Source organism: Mixophyes fleayi, chromosome 11, assembly GCF_038048845.1.
Source record: "Mixophyes fleayi isolate aMixFle1 chromosome 11, aMixFle1.hap1, whole genome shotgun sequence".
NCBI lineage: Eukaryota > Metazoa > Chordata > Amphibia > Anura > Limnodynastidae > Mixophyes > Mixophyes fleayi.
Genome location: NC_134412.1, coordinates 73,463,609 through 73,480,390, shown reverse-complemented (window position 1 = coordinate 73,480,390; position 16,782 = coordinate 73,463,609). Strand labels below are relative to the sequence as shown.

The 16,782-nt window shown below is 41.7% G+C and overlaps 1 protein-coding gene across 2 annotated transcripts; it reads right to left on the bottom strand.

The window, feature by feature from the left end:
• Positions 1-1,915: 1,915 nt before the first annotated feature.
• On the bottom strand, positions 1,916-16,371 carry SPSB1 (splA/ryanodine receptor domain and SOCS box containing 1). 2 transcript variants are annotated; one of them, XM_075191688.1, is made up of 3 exons: positions 16,082-16,371; positions 6,928-7,735; positions 1,916-3,827 (listed from the first exon to the last, which is right to left on the bottom strand). In XM_075191688.1, exons 2-3 carry the CDS (start codon positions 7,619-7,621, stop codon positions 3,700-3,702), a joined length of 822 nt encoding a protein of 273 aa, XP_075047789.1. In that variant the 5' UTR covers positions 7,622-7,735; positions 16,082-16,371; the 3' UTR covers positions 1,916-3,699. The 2 variants fall into 2 exon arrangements, with proteins under 2 accessions (XP_075047789.1, XP_075047790.1); XM_075191689.1 differs by having other exon boundaries at positions 16,266-16,371.
• Positions 16,372-16,782: the final 411 nt, after the last annotated feature.

Sequence of the window (16,782 nt, the reverse complement as noted above, 5' to 3'; positions counted from 1 at the left end):
TCTGGTATTTTTTGTTAGACACGGTCTCTAGATATAACAGAATGACAGTCACCGCACAACGGGCCAGAACAAGTTACATCAGGCCATACCCACTGTTGTGCAATGAGCCAAACCATGTCCTCATGCAAAAGGTGGTGGGACCCCTATGACAAGTCACATAAAAGCCCCATCCCCAGGCAATTCACAAGCAAGGTCCAGTGGGATGGCCTACTCTCCCAGGAGAGCTCAACGGACAAGTTGTGAGTCTAAGTGATTTTTAACTTCAGTTGTTTGAGTGCTCAAGTTAATTCAAGTTTCACAAAGGCAGAGTCCCTCCAGGTGCATAGAAAGTGCACTTCACCATGTTATAGGCATTATACAAAAAAGTTAATTGCTTGTGGAAGATCTATCTCCCATTTGAAGCCCAGTATTTTCATGTCCAAGTTGTATATAGGAGATTACGTTCTGCTCCATGCATGCATTGGACAGTCTACTGCAATTCTAGCATCTTGTTTTTTTAGAAGATAATAGCTAGTACCTATGAGAAAGACACTAAGCAGCTGGTCACCTCCTATCCAAGGTACTCTGAATTATGGAAAGCTTTGCGTTACAAATCAGTACAATTCAAGCTTGCCATTGGCTAGCCAATTCAAGCACAAGATCCCACAGGAGTGATCACTACCCAATACCCAGAAGTGTGCACAGCAGGACCATGCTGTGAATTGAATACCCCTTAGGGGTCTTTTTTGCACACTACCCTCAACTCATTGTAGGGGTTGATGTCTAAACACGTCTACACACAGTAGAGGGGTGGAATCCACCAATAGCTCAGAAACTTCAGCCTCAAATACCAAGTTCCTGATGAATGTATAGGATGAATATCGTCTCAAGGAACAAGATGTCTGTCTCCACCAAGTCATATTTCCTGCAGTTGTAAGTCAGACTCATTCTACCAAACTCATTTTAAAAGTTTGGCTTTATATTGTTGCTGGCATTTGACCTAGATCCCCCTATGGAGGTCAGTTTTCTAAAGCTGAAGTCCTTAAGCCAGGCATGTGATTGTGAAAGCAGCCAGCGCCAATTACAGAACTAAGGATTACACAGATCCTATATTATGCTTTATTTCACAAGTCTAAATCAAGACAATGCTGAAAGCTAGGCAAAAGATCATTTATGGTAAAGACCAACATACACTCAGCCACCAGGCAGCATAGGAGGTACAAAAATAAGAACCACAAACCTTTGTCTGTTTTCAAACAAAGGGATCGCTCAGTCTGTTAAACAGCTAGTTTAGTGTCCAATTTGGAGAGACTGAGACAAATCTTTACAATCATTACATGGAGCTCAATTCAGTTTCAGCTGCTCACTCACAATCAATAGTAACCAGCCCATTGCATTATCCAGACACCAGTCATAAGCAGCATTATCTGAACACAAACTTAAGCCCAAGCTTTATGTTAATCATAGCCAGCAGTGTACAACAGACATCCAGGGGGCCCTAATGCAACCAAGCTGTTCACATGTGACCCTCAACCAGCTAAGGTACTTTTAGTGACTTAATGCACCGTCATAACTGACAGTGGGTAGCATGCGATTCTGATGTATGGCTGACGAGAAGCCGTTGTCATCCCAACAGCCAGCCATAAATTATTGTTGTGCATCAACTCATTCATGTGAAGTCTGGATGCTGAATATATGCTGCACCAGTGACCTGTCCAGTGTACACAGACTACCCAATATGTACCTCCCCCCCCCCCCCACCCACCTATTTGCAGCTCAGAGTAAATGTACCACAGACAGGTTGGGACAGAAGAGGTTTCAAACTCTTACATTCGCAAAGCACTAAACACATGCAAAAACAAAGCACAAACATGACAGATTGTGAGAAATATGCATTTTGTACTGCAATCTCAAAAATGTAGACACATACCACATGTTTTATATTTAATAAACTATTTCTTTATTACAGAATTTATTATCTACATAATTATAAAGAGATTAAAACTGTACAAGCAACAATATGTAGACCATAAGATTTGCCAAGCCAATTTGTTAGGTGGAAGACTACTTGCACAGAGAGAAAAAGTCTATTAAAAAAAGGCAGAAAGAACAAAAATGTCTTGTACGACTCCCTCTTATATGTGCAAAGCAGCAAGAGTCCTCATTCAGCAAAACAATATAGCTTTTAGGCAAGATAAGGCGGTACATTATCACCCTCTTACAGTCTTGGCACTGTTGTGCATTTTTATTTGTTTTTTTATATATTTATTTTTTTTAAAAAAAAAAAACCTAGTCAGATCTCTTTTAGTACCCTACAGCAGCAGTGTTTATAGTGTACCTGTCACCAATTGGAAGAGGCAGACATTCTTTGGGCCGAGCCAACTCGCTATGCACCAGTGACATGAGAGGTATGAGGAAGTGACATCACTAGTTTCTAGATGAATGGATAGGCTGAATTCTAAGCAATCTCAGTTCAGCCCATAAATTGTCTGTTTCTACTGTGTGCAGGTGACGGTACACTTTATAGGAGTTCACATACCTACAAACATGACAAAAAAAATATATAAAAGCCATTGTACCTGTGCATATATCGCTTTCTTCATTTGTTTTGATCTATGGGGCCTGCAAGAGTGAAAGGCGAGAGGAACCTGACTGATGCTTGGGAGTGGGGGGGGGGGGGGGGGGAGGTCTTCAGAACTATGCGAAACACCTAGTGTGACCTTTTCCAGGAATCTACCACGCATCATGGCTGTGGCGAAAGCTTTTGATACCCACTCTTGGCCAAAAATTAACCACAAATCAGGTTATGACTTCACACCAGGTTTCAGTTCCAAGATTAGAATCCTACATTCAAGATGAACAAAGTTCTACATTTAGCGTTAAATGTGTAAAGCATAAGCTTGAAGCTTATTGATTATCTTCCTATACTTTAATATTGCACTTTTATAAGATACCTTCTAACTAATGCTGCACAGTGGGCCATGATTAATAGGCAGCACGAGTGAAAGTCAAGTTTAAAAATCACTTCTGAGCAAAGCACAGTTTATATTTCCTAATAGTGTGTGAAATCTCCCCCCTCATCCATACTCTATTTTCAGCCATTTGAGGGGGCTGCTCTCCTAAAATAGGTAGAGGATTTTTCCAATAAGCCTCTACCAAATATAATAGCCAACACCCATCGCTCCAACGGAAAGGCCAAGTAGAGACAGCCTGGAGCAGAAGCTTGCAGCTTCGACTGGTCAGGAGACCAACATCTGAAGTATATGGGCATAAGAGGGGTCATACAAGCTATGTTACCATTGTTCAGCCACAAATGAGGAAATTGGCAACGGAGTTAGCACTCCACATCTTAGTGTTTCAGGCACAATAGCAATTAAGGACAAGACATACTTTTAAAATTTAGATAGACATAAGACCATTATTTGGGCAATTGAAAACAAGTCTGCTTCATGTTCAGAAAAGACAGCGACATTAAAATTGGTCAAACAACTCATTAGACAGGACGCACTTGACTAAGACACATACAACATTGCAGATATCCTTCATAGGGAAAAAAAGATAAACCATAAAACTTGGAGGTATTTTGTAGTTGGAAGCATGCATGTGAGGAAACTACCACCATCTTCCTACCAACAAGCATTAAAGGACAAAAGTGGGGCCTTGGGATGCATAGCACTGGGTTAAAAGGTGTCTAGAGTCTAAAGCAATCTGGATGAGTTGTCAATGGTAAAGTAAGTAGCCTTTAAGAGATGCTGGTAGTGGAAGGGCTTGAATTTCATTCAGTCTCTCTTTTCCCAATGCAAGACGAACAGATCGTCGACACAAGTCCATTAGAGGCAGTGGTTCGGCTGCAAAGAAAAACAAGATTTTTTTTTATATACACAGATATAATTAGCACAGACTGCAGTGATAACTGATATTTGCAGAAAATTATAGATCCATCACTATTTCTAAACTGACTAACTACTGACCAATTAATTTAAAAGAGGAGCGTTCAGCAGTTTAAATACTAGTTCTGCTGAGGAGTTTACAATCCAACGACATCCACTATGGCTGCTCTGTTAAAGCTTTAAAAAGCAATAATTGTGGTGGTAAACACAGATGAAGCTGTGCTGCTAACACACAGCAAGGCAATGCCACTGAAAGGTCAGTATTTTCTATGCTTTGTATCCCATTCTGTCAGATGTGTTCCAGCCCTTTAATAAATCACATGTCAGACTTCAGGGCAGTGCATCAAGAACATTCTACGACAATGTTTACTGCAGACTTCACTTTTCTAGTGTTCTTGAATATGGCATGCCCACTGGAAACATTATGCAATCTGTGGCACTTTACCTCGTGTACTGAATGCCAAACAGATTGTAACCATGTGAGCAGGGCCCTCTTACCTCTATTAACAGCTGGAAGGAGACCACCACCCCTGAAACACCCATGTGCGATTCGTTTATCCATCCTGGGGTGGTAATGAGGGCCCTTACAAATATCTAGTTACACCCTTGTGACAAGATCCACATTTGGAGAGCACAACAAGATATGTGGTTGTAAAAAAAAAGCCCACATCAGTATGTAGACAATATTTAGCTGCATCCATTAGCAGATTAGCCTTTAAAGCCAGAGGTTCATCTGGTGGGTCTTAAAACAAAGTTTGATATAAAAATCCTTAACTGAACAGTATTAACTGAGATATTAGTAATGGTAATAGGTCCACATAGCATAAGATAAAAATATCTTGTGTAGCACATGTTCTAACACTAAGGGCCATTACATTTACTTAGATCCTGCATGCTGAAGACAGACTAGAGGGGGACACTGTTGGGGGGATGGAAGTGAATATTATATATTAAAACAAAAAAGCCAGTTTAAAAGGTTTTGAAGCAACAATTGGATTATGACAGTTAATTGACAGATATTTATTGAGCAGTTTACACAAAGTGCAACAGAGGCAAATGGGTGATCCAATGCAAGTCACAGGTTGTTTTTGATCAGACATGTTTCCTTTTCCATCAACACTAGCATGCTGTAAGAGCAAATTAGCATTACATGAGAAAGGTATGCAGCAATTTCTTTAGTGCAAAAAAAATAAATAGGATTTGGGAAGGTACTGCAAAGGCAATAGTGATAATTGAACAAACTTAGTACCAGCTCCTCAACGTTCATTGTTCAATCACTAAACGCCTACAGAACAAGTCATGTGAAAAGCCAGAGAGGTCATGTTGAGGAGTGGGTTACAGAGCAGGAATGCATTTAGACTGGCACTACACCCACTTATATACCAAATTGATAATGTTTTGCAAGCTGTTAGTAATGTTTGGACTGTATTATGGTGGAAACTATGGCTAGGCAAGTTTAACTTTAGTGACTAATTTCTATAGATTAGTATGTCGGCACGTCTACTCTAGATCCTATCTGGCTGCTAAAATGACTAATCTGCGGCTGATGAATGAATATATTCTGTCCACAACTGATAAGAACTCTACCTATTAGAATTAATTTCTCCCAAGTGTTGATGTGCCGACTGTAGTTTATTCTCCCCACACCAAGACACGCAACAGTCCTATCCCACCGACAGGGGTTAACTGCAGGCATTAGGCACATATTTTCTACAGCACCAAAGGCTGTGGTCTTGTGTTTTAGATGCATGGAAAGAGACCACGAGTTTGTCACCATTCACATTCTTGCATTCAACACGCTGCATTTTTCCATTTATTCAAGTGACTGGGGCCCTGTTGAACTTCAAAGCAGTACATTTTTCACCTATTTGAAAACCTGTGAATGGGCACCAAGGTGTTAAAGCTAGCTCAATACATTTGGAAAGACCTGTTGTAGTGGACAGTAAGAAGAAATGTGGAATCCTAGGCCAGGCCAACCTGTGGGTCTCCCAAGGTTGTGATACTTATCCAACTGCTGAAGAATACAGCAGGCTAAGGCTCAAGCAGAAACATTCTAGTAGGTTAATTGTCTGCTATCAAAATTGACACTAGTCTATCAGTGTGTGTGTTAGGGAATTTAGACTGTAAGCTCCAATGGGGCAGGGACTGATGTCAGAGTTCTCTGTACAGCGCTGCGGAATTAGTGGCGCTATATAAATAAGTGATGATGCAGATTTCCCAACCCCGTTGCTGGTACCATTCGCTTGTTTTATCTGGGTCCAATGCTAGCCACACATCCTATCTGGTCAGCAAGTTTGGGTGCCTGACAGTGTACTCTGCATTGCACAACATGGTATACAGATTACTGCGTTGCAAGCCAGCCATTACTACTAGATTGTAGGCTTGCAGTCAGGGCCTATTACCTCTACAGCATTGGTTTATTACTGTATTTGTTCCCAATTGTAAAGCACTATATAAAAACAGTGCATGAAAAAGAAATGACCGGATGTTCACATCCTAAAGTTCAGACACATGTTGCTACTGAATGCGTATTGCTCAGAACACACCCAGCACTTTGCTGCACTAGGTGTTTTATTTTGAATACAGCCAATTACCATTGCACCATATTCCATACCTGCAATCCTAGCGCCATGTGTCTAGTGTTGTGTAAAATGCACCTTGCCTTGTTTGATGTTCCCATGTGAACCCAAAGGGTTCATCTCTCTACTTAACAGTTTCCATTCCAGGATCAAGCTCAAGGAATTGGCTAGCATAGATCTTGTGTATGGCACCCACCCCACCTTTAATATTTAGCTAGAGATTTCCATTGAGCCCTTTAAGAAATGCAGGCTGTACTATGTACTGTTTTGCTAGCAACTGAAGCATAAGAAGGTTACCCTTCATTGATAACATTTCATATGCTCTGCCTTAATTATCAGTAAACAGTCAACAGTCAAGACAGGCATTTACATATCATTCAATCAAGTGGAGACATTCCAGCACATGTAAAACGCGGTAGCCTGAGTTTTGAAATACAGCTAAGCACCAGTATAAGTTAAACTTTGATGAGATTACTTACGATCAAGTCCATTTAAGTAGCGCATTCTGATTTCACAGTGGCCCCAAACCGCACTGACGACAGGATAGAGCTTCTTTCCCTTTAATCCTCTAAAGGCAGTGCCCATGTACTGTCCATCAACAATAAAACTTAGAGTACCGTCATCCATGTCTAGCACCACCAGGAAAGAATCTGGGACTATGAAGGTTTCGTCTGGCTCCAGAAACACAGGATATGTTCTACTTGGCTGGTTTTTACCATCGTGGTATAGTTTGTTCCTACCCAAGTCCCACCCCCAGGATTTCCCATTACTTCCTATGAGTGTGGTGTATCCTACAGAATGGAGGGGTGCGTCTCCGGTTGCAACTCCAACGACAGCATGAGTCCCTCGCTGTCTCATGACCCACGTTATCTCCCACACATGCAGGCCCCGTGTGTAACCAGTTTTGCCACGAATGGCATCTGTGCTTTGGGCCACCGGATGCCGGTGAAAAACAAGTTTGTCATCCTCTTTGACAAAGACATTGAGCGACCGATCATTATGATTCCACGAATGCTGAAGCTGTACTTCATGCGTTACTGGAGGCATATCTAACAAGAGGTCCAGCCGGCCAGGTTTACAGTAGTCCACACCCTGGAGATCTTGCTTCAGCGGCCTGTATGCTGGATCCCTCATATCCACTGTCTTTATGCCTCCTGTGACCTTCTGACCCATATTCCACCAGATTTACTTTTTATAGATGCAGAAGCAATCTCATTCAGCAGCCCAGCCCAGCGATATCCACTGCCCAATAAATATTGCCAAAGTAATTATTCAGGGCAGGCTATCCTAACGGAAAAAGAAGAGGATGGTTAATATTTGACATAGCAAAAGACAAAACAGTGTACTAAGTGTATGTGCTAATATTTCAACACTTTCCAAGATATTTACGACTTAAGCATAGTATGCTATACAATGCAGAGAAGGGGTGGGGAAGTCAGTTTGCAGCGATGCTCAGTTGCACACATTACCACTTATTACAGTAAAGACTGCGCTCATTATCCTGTGCACTGCTATGGGGTGTGAGAAAAGATTAAAAGCAGCCATCGTGAGGAACGCCTTCATGGCCAGTTCTAGATGCACTCTGTAGCACATCAATCCATAACTGAATCCCCCCCTCCCCAATACTACGCAGATTTAAAAGCGGAAAATATTCAGCTTTGGCTAAAATTCTAAGCTGTGGGAGTTCAGTGTTACCGAACGGCCACTGGAGATTGGTGAGCAAGAATACCATTTAGAAGGTGTAAACACTCTGATGTGCAGCTTTCATCTGCCAAAGTTAAAATATTGTAGTATCAAGGCCTTGTTGAAATGTAGATTCCAGGCCTGTTCACAAGAGCAGTATACTGCCACCAAAATCTTGACTATCTGCTTCTAAGCTCTGCCAAATGCAATCATGTTCTTCATTTAGGCAGTCTTCTATTTTGTACAGAAGAATGAGTCTTGCAGCACCAAGCAAAGTGGATACTAGGGCACAAGTCTTCCACACAACCATCATCACCATTTATTTATATAGCGCCACTGATTCTGCAGCACTGTACAGAGAACTCATTTACATCAGTCCCTGCCCCATTGGAGCTTACAGTCTAAATTCCCTAACACATACACAGCCAGACAGAGAGACAGACTAGGGTCAATTTTTGATAGCAGCCAATTAACCTACCAGTATGTTTTTGTAGTGTGGGAGGAAACCAGAGCACCTGGAGGAAACCCACGCAAACACGGGGAGAACATACAAACTCCACACAGATAAGGCCATGATTGAGAATTGAACTCATGACCTCAGCACTGTGAGGCAGAAGTGTTAACCACTTAGCCACTGTGCTAAGTTGGTTATGTCTGTTTTGACAATCTTACACAGGCCCGTTTGTAATAGTCCATGTGATAAATATCCCCATTCCATCTAGGAATGCTGCAGTGCTTAAGATACTGTACCATCTCTCCTGGAAGACAGGTGGAGGAAGGTGCACAGGACAGCAGAGTGTCTGCAGCTTAGCCAATACAATACGTTCAGGAGAGCCGGTACCTGTTCCACAGCCACAAATCCTTTAACATACAAGAGGGCCTTTTACAATAATTTGTAACATCCCATAACATTTAAGCAAAAGAACTGCTTCTATATTACCCTACTGCCAAGCTTTTACATAACTTTATTCAATCTCACGGCCAATTATGCAAGTCATAGGAAGTCAGTGTTCTTGTTTCACGAGTACATAAAATTGCCATTTGGCAAGAACCCTGCTGGACAATAGGAGAAAAAAAAAAATCTGCTGTTTTCTCCACAGTATTACAACATTTTCACGGAGACACGGTGTACATTGTCTATTGCATAAGGTGCCGAATACGCAAGTAGCAGGTTCAAGAGTACAAGACATGTTCATGTCAAGAGATCATTAACCATTTAAGCCAGACTCAAATTTGCTCCTTTAGGAGTAGGTTGGAGACACTGGAAACAGACAAGTAATGATTAACACAATTAAAGGACACTGGGGTCAGCTGAATTCGATGTAGTGGAGTGCAAGCAGACATGGGAACCTTCTCATTCATAGGTATTTTAAATAGATTAATATGGAATTTACACAAGTCAAAAAAGGTTTATATACACACACACTTTTTATATCAGACAAATGTTCTCCATGTTACCAAAAGACTGCAGGGTCATTGCTGGAATCCCCAGCAATGTTTGCAATTAGAAAATCAATTATGGAGTTGGAGGGTTAAAAGTCAATTAAGGACCCAGTCTCAGAAACAAAATCAATATTAACAGTTTGCAATTATACTGGGACTGACATTAGTAGAAGTTTAAACAACTGCAGTGCTGTTTATTGCTCTGTGTGTATAATGCTAAAGAAAACCAGACCAAAACTGGAGTTACATTAAGGGTAAAGTTCAACAGGTGACAATTTTAATATAACAAATATATTAAATAGTAAACAAGTGTTATGTGGCAGGGGTAGTGTAAAGATGGGGTACTATTTTTATTTTATTTTTAAACAATTTTTTTTATTGTTTATTTAAACAAATTTACACGTATGCAAAATCAGCAAGTGATTGTATAAGTCATAAAACGTAAGCACATGAGGATACAATGTTAACATTTGCAAACGCATAGTAGATAGAATGAAGCAATATCCAAATGTAGTTTTGGTGCATACAGTTCAAAGAGAAAACAAACTTGTTGGTGAGGGTAGACGAACAAGGGGTAGAAGGGGAAGAGAGGGGAGGAATCGGAGGAGGAAAAGAAATAGATAAAAGAATTTGTCTATGGTTGCTGGAACAAGAGGTTGGTATATTTAGTCAGTCATCTCCAATCAAAAAGTAGTATGCAGATAAAAAGTTAAAAGTGGAATGTCAAACGGTAGATAGGGGCGGTTCAGCTTCGTAAAAGGATGCCCAAGGGTTCCACACAGCTTTGAATTGAATTGGAGTATCGTTGAGGGTGGCAGTTATACTTTCCAAGCGGTATGTTGACCAGATAGAATTTACGGTCGCAGTAAGTGAGGGTGTGATCGAACTCTTCCAGTGCGAAGCAATCAGGCAGTTAGCTGTATTCAGTATGTGTCTAATTAGTTTTTGGGTTGGGCAGGATATATTAGGTGGGGTACTACTTTAAAAGCCACTTTGGCAACATTCTTAGGCTGTTTGTCATGGCAAGTTTTAGGTCAGTTGTTTACAGTCCATCCAGATGGTCTCTAGCTCCCTACCTTAGAGAAAGGACCCAGAAAAAAAAAGTGTAGAAGTCCTCATTGTCAAAGTCTGTAGCTAGTGTTTTTCTAAAGACACCTATGCATTTGGACTTCTTTAGAACTGTTCAAATGAAATTGAGGCATTTTAAAGTGCCTCATTAGCCACATCTGGGGAGAATGGGCAGAAGTATCTCATAAGATTAAATGATTGCTCCATTTCCTTAGCTCTAAATGGACATTGATCAATGATGCTCTTCCTTTCCTGCCCACTTTAACCAGGCTGGTCATTCCCAATACATGAGTGAAATGGAGACATCGAAGCACATTCATTTGGAGAAGCATATGCTTGGCTATAGAGTCACAGTAAAATTGTGTCTGCAGGGAACAAAATGCCCAACAGTCATTCAACAATTTTCCATGTCCAGCATTAGAAACATCTGAATGTGTGCAGAGCATCCATTAGCCAGTAGGCACTAACAGCATAAGTCAGGTCATTTGTGACAGTACATTATATAGGGCACTCAACAGGCTTCACTTCCACAGTCCTAGGCACTACAGCGGTTTCAACCACATCCCCATGATTCAGCAATCACAAGATATAACAGCTGTATTGTCCAAAGGTTGTCCATTTTGCAGTGTCAGGAGGAAAAAAACGTGCAGATCTACTCCGCAAACACTCATAATCTACTATGTTAACCAATGACCAAGTGTCTCCCGTGTTGCAGTGCTTCTGAGAGAGGATATGTGAAAATATCTATCACATACAATCTATATCACTGCAGAACACCAGTCAGTTATAGGACAAGTAGGGCTCAGACACTGACGACAGCAGGTAACTACATTTTACCACAAGACAAGTCACAACTTCAGGTGAAGTAAAATAATCCAGACACCTGCAAGCACTACACCAAGCATAAGGAAGAGTTAAGAATGCTTTTTAGGCTCACATTATAAGGACCTGTACTCAAAAGTTTTTGCATCCTATGTGATGTCTGTTTCTCAAGGAATGCACACCAAGGCTGAACATACCATTTGCTTCAATTCAGGCTTTAAACAAAATGCCATGAACCAAAACATGCCATATAGCTGTTAAATTCATTTTCTACTATGCACATTAGCATCAGGAACAGTGAGATCTATTACATCTACAGGTGTATCCTTGGTGAAGAAGAGCCAGAGAACCTTGTGCAAGGAAAAGTGCTCATAAAACAGCACCAAGCTCTGGCCCAAGTCTGGTAACAGAAGATATGGCCTAGTGTTCACCTCAATTGGCTGAAATAGGGACTTGAATCAGTAGCTACTATCTCCCTCTAAGAAACCATTTGACACACACACACACGTGAATTGAGGGGGGGGGGGGGGTGTTAACTTCCTGGTATAGCCCTTTCTTTCTCCATGCAATTTACACTAAACAAATGGGTGATCGATCAAGTCTGCATAACCTCAATGTTATCTTAAAGCACCCTATGACAGTGCTAGAGAGGAGCACTCTCCGTGATGTGGGTCCATGTCATCTCAAGTCTTCAAGCAGCCAAGGCAGGAGAGGCATAGGCATTTCTTAATCAATAGGCCTCTTCTCGTCTATTCAGGAGCTGCATTTACCTACTGGACAAGATGTGAATCTCACACCCAGCTATCACTAGTGAGCAGCTGCAGTCTCAGGGACCAAAGAAAAACATGAGGGGGGGGGGGTTTGATAATTAGTTGTACAAGTGCCCCATTCAATTTAATTTACCTTATACAGTGGAGAAGACTCCTTATGTTGGCAGCCAGGACATTTAGCTTTGGATGCAGCTATATGATGTGCATTTTTATTTTACAAATTAGCTTTAAAGTATTCAGTGGCAATAGTTTGTTTTGAGCTAGAGAATTGTAATTTTTTGGCCTTTTACTGTACAAGGTATTGACTTGCAGAAAACAGCTGCAGCAACAATTGCACAGCTCATCCATTGCCATTACTTGGCAAGCAATTCTCTAAGTGTGGTTTCCTGATAATTGCTTGTCTGTACCATCCAACACCTGACGAGAGAGATTATTGGTTCCTATTGACAATAGGCTCACTTAATGCAGAACAGACCAAGGAGGTAGCATGCTCGTCTATCCTTTTTACATGTGTGATATCAAGTGTGCACATCTACCATAGTGACCCTTATATTTAGGTGCATTCAATCAATGCTTATCAGGTAGTATGACATTAGTGCTTGTCAAATATACATTTAGAGACTGATTTTCATTTAAGTCTTATGAATTCCATTTTTTGTATTACAACATGTAGTCACAAGGAAAAGTCACAAGGAAAATACATCCCACTTACACTTCACCTTTTGCTGTAAAACTAAAGAGCAAAAATCAGCAAATTGCAATACATCACATGCAAATATATAAAAAAAAAATGTGTCTGTGCAAGGGTGAAGTTAAACACTCTCCATACACATAGTTACTAAAACCTTGCAGCTTTTGATCACACACACACACAAGCATAGCGAGAGCCATGTTCAATTCAGGTAAGAGAAGAAACTCTGAAATAAGTTTTCTGTTTGTCAGAAGTTAAAATAGGAGACCTGTTTTACTTATTTCACTTCCCTCTAGCGCAGCACTTTATGTTGCATTAGCTCATACTATAAAGCTTTGCTTCCATCAAGGTCTGGGAACTCCCTGTTTTGCGTTAAGTCACTGACTTATACAAGCATTTTGGTGAATTCTACATGGCTGAGACAAACTGAAAATGGAAAGGATCAACATGGGGGCAAAGTAACTACTTATGAATTTTCAGACATCTGAATGCACCTTTTGACACTGGAATGATCCAGCTTCTTGAGGAATGGTGTATTAAAGTACAATTTAAGTTTTGTGAAGAATTTATACGTAGTTAAATACAAAATCACCAGACTCAAAACTACTGCATCTTTGGAGCAGCAGATCACAGCCCTCAGGCTGTAGTATGGAGAGGTCTTGCCATGTTCCATTAAAGAGCACCTAATGCATACAGACAGAAGACACTGACCTTCCCTAGGCTGAACTAGGGCCTTATGAACACTGGTAATATTGTAGTTATATTCCATTATTAAGTCATTAATTCCTACTGCAATGCTCTATGGTCACAAATATTAATTTATCACAAGATGGCTGCCTCCGCAGAGTATAAGAAAGGGGCTCTTAGCATAGTCTGCGCTCACTAGCAACATTCAGAGGAAGATAACACATTTAGGTGAAGTGAAACCAAGTCAACTTAAAAATATGCAAGTGACATTTCTCAAGCATGAGTAAATGTAGATAACCGTTCTACAATCAGGAAGCTACCATCATGGTATGTGAATCAGTTGTCTTGTACATACTGACATTAACATGCCATAACAAAGATACTCTGCTGGGATTGTCCCTGGAAACAAAATTTAAACATCCTGCTATAAGATACACTGCCACCAAGAGTAGTTTATGCAATCACCTAAAGTCAGAGACACGTAAATGAACAGACTTGCAGAAAGTCTACAACATCCAGTGAGTAATTTCCTGAAAAAACAGCTGTTCTTGCAACCAACATACAGATTGCCTTAGAACATAAAATGTTGGCTTTAGTGTCCCACCTTCAGATGACTTGGTAAATTTGCTTTTTCATATTCTACTAGCCATTACTAAATACACAGATTCCCTTCTATAACCCTCTTGTGCTTTTCAGCCATGCATTAGTTTTTTAAAGTGTCAATGCCATGGTATAGGTCAGCCCAAATGTAGAGCACAACAGATGTCTTTAAATACCACAGCAACGTACACTGCCTTATAATACATGGCTGAAAGTAAGTCACCTGACTACATTAAACTGTGAAGGTGCAAAAACACCTTTCATCCAACATAGGACTGAGGCTTGCTTAACTGCAGGTCTACAGAGAAAGCAAATTAGCACCACACAATAAATCTGATGTGGCGACTGCTGCTATAATAAACTTCTGTCCGTTTTAAGCTCTTAGAGTACTGTAACCTCAATTTTCTGTGCTTCATTGTGCAAAGTGCATGGGAATGCATATGCTAGACTGTTTATGTTCTCCTTTCAAGAAAAAGCAGGATGCATCGGACACTGCCATATTTTTGTTCTTTTCCAGATCACATTCCATTACCAAGTCATACCACCCTAGCTATTGTATTAGGTTGATAACACCTGGATAAAGTAAACAGGCGAGTCCTAGGAGTTAAGGGGGAGACCCCACACAGCAACCATCAACTGGTGAGCTCTGCAGACCGCTTAGTACAATGATTAGGTAAAGCCAAGTGACTATTTTATATATACATCCTTTAATATTTTGCATTAGAAAAGGGAGATTATAGGATTAGCAATATCAAATTAGAACCAAATATGAACAGTAACTGGTTGCAATCTTCAACTAGCTTACAAGTTATTACCAACAGCACTATTATAATAAGCTGTTTAATATTGACTTTTGAACCTTAAAGTAAACTAAGGCTCCATTATCTTATCAACAAGCATTTACTAGTATAACAAAGATATGCAGAATGTAAACTTAGAATACAAATGCAATAGAAAACAAACTGCAGTTCCAATGCACACAAACAAGCTTTAGATATCAGGTCTAATGCCTATGTAGCACTAGCTTGGATTACAAAATTGAAATCGTACAGCTTGGATATTAAGAATTAACATTGGAGTAAGCCATACAATTCATGCCCAGCGCCAAGACTATGGAAACGCTTTCTATGTTATACCAGATGAGACTACATAAGATAATACACCCTTATTACCAAGAACATAATTACTTAGAGTAGGAAAGTGCAGGTTTGCATTGATTTTTAGTTTATTTACAAAGAAACCAAGTCATGTGACTGACCTGGTTGGTGTGTTCACAAATACTTCCCTAAATACACAGGTTGACTCAGTACTTCCAGTGCTCCAAGAAACTATGATTACTCCAAATAACCATACCACAGATATTTCACATACATAAGTGCTATTAGTATGTAGATTAACAAGCCAAGGTCCACACAAACCATCAGCACCTCTGTACAGTCTAGTTGTGCACCCAAACACAGCAATCAGGACAGTCACCTAAACCACCACATGCCCCACAGCAGTGGGGGCACAGAGGCAATCCCCCCCCCCTCCCAGCAGGGTGGGCACAGAGACAATCCCCCCCCCCTCCCAGCAGTGGGGGCACAGAGGCATTCCCCCCCCCTCCCAGCAGGGTGGGCACAGAGGCACCCCCAGTAGTGGGGGCATAGAGGCTGACTGTCAGGTGCAGGAATAATGGAGGTGTACTGCCCCACACCCAGGAGCACACTGGATCTGGTGCTGTCCGGACCAGGACACACGATCTGCTGTATGAGAAGAAGCCACTGACATATCCTGGCCTATTAGATGATCACAGAGCCCGGCCAGGTGAGGCCCCCATGACAGGCATCACCGCTGGATACAATCCCGGCGTCTAGAACCGCTACTCACCGGGGCCGTGACCCTCCCTGGCGCCCCCCGGGAGAGTTGTACGGACGGCTGCGGGGCTACGGCCCCCCCTGTGCAGCCTACGCTTGTTGCCCCCTCCCACTTAGATCAGTGCCGGTTCCGGACCAGCGAGCTCCCTGCTCTCCCCCTGTGGTCCACGGTCTCCCCGCACCGGGAGCTCTCTCACCCTGAGGCGCCGAGGGAGGAGGAGGCGGAGTGCAGCAGGAACACGCTCGCGAGACTAACCGTCACCTCAAGGCCACGCCCTCCGCCAAAAACTCCGCCTTAGTCCTGCCAGCTTGCCTAGGGGGTCTGGCCGGCATCTACTAATAGCGCGGTAAAGCCCCGCCCCTCCGCCGTCTTATCGCGCCCAGTGACGTAACAAGTGACGCCCATGTACTGTAGAACACGTGCACGGCGCTGGAGCAGCTGTGATGGTAACCCCTTCATGCCATAGTCATACGGTGGCAGATACAAAATGCCAAGGGGGAGGGGGGAATTTAATTGTTGTAAACATCCATGTCCTTGGTGACAGGTCTCAGCATACCCAGGCTGCCATTAAGCGTTTGAGCATGCTGGCTGGAAGGGCATGTTGGCACTTGGAAAACCACTGGGACTTGTAGTGCACCACAGAAAAATGTACATAAAACACAGACACAAGTTAAAAATTATTTCATTTGAAATAAAAACACCCTTACACTACC

Bases quoted from the DNA above. Each gene is read 5' to 3' on its own strand.
- SPSB1 (XM_075191688.1), bottom strand. From the start codon at position 7,621: ATGGGTCAGAAGGTCACAGGAGGCATAAAGACAGTGGATATGAGGGAT. The intron at 3,828-6,927 runs GTAAGTAATCTC...TTTTCTTTGCAG, and splicing joins CTACTTAAATGGACTTGATC to CCGAACCACTGCCTCTAATG.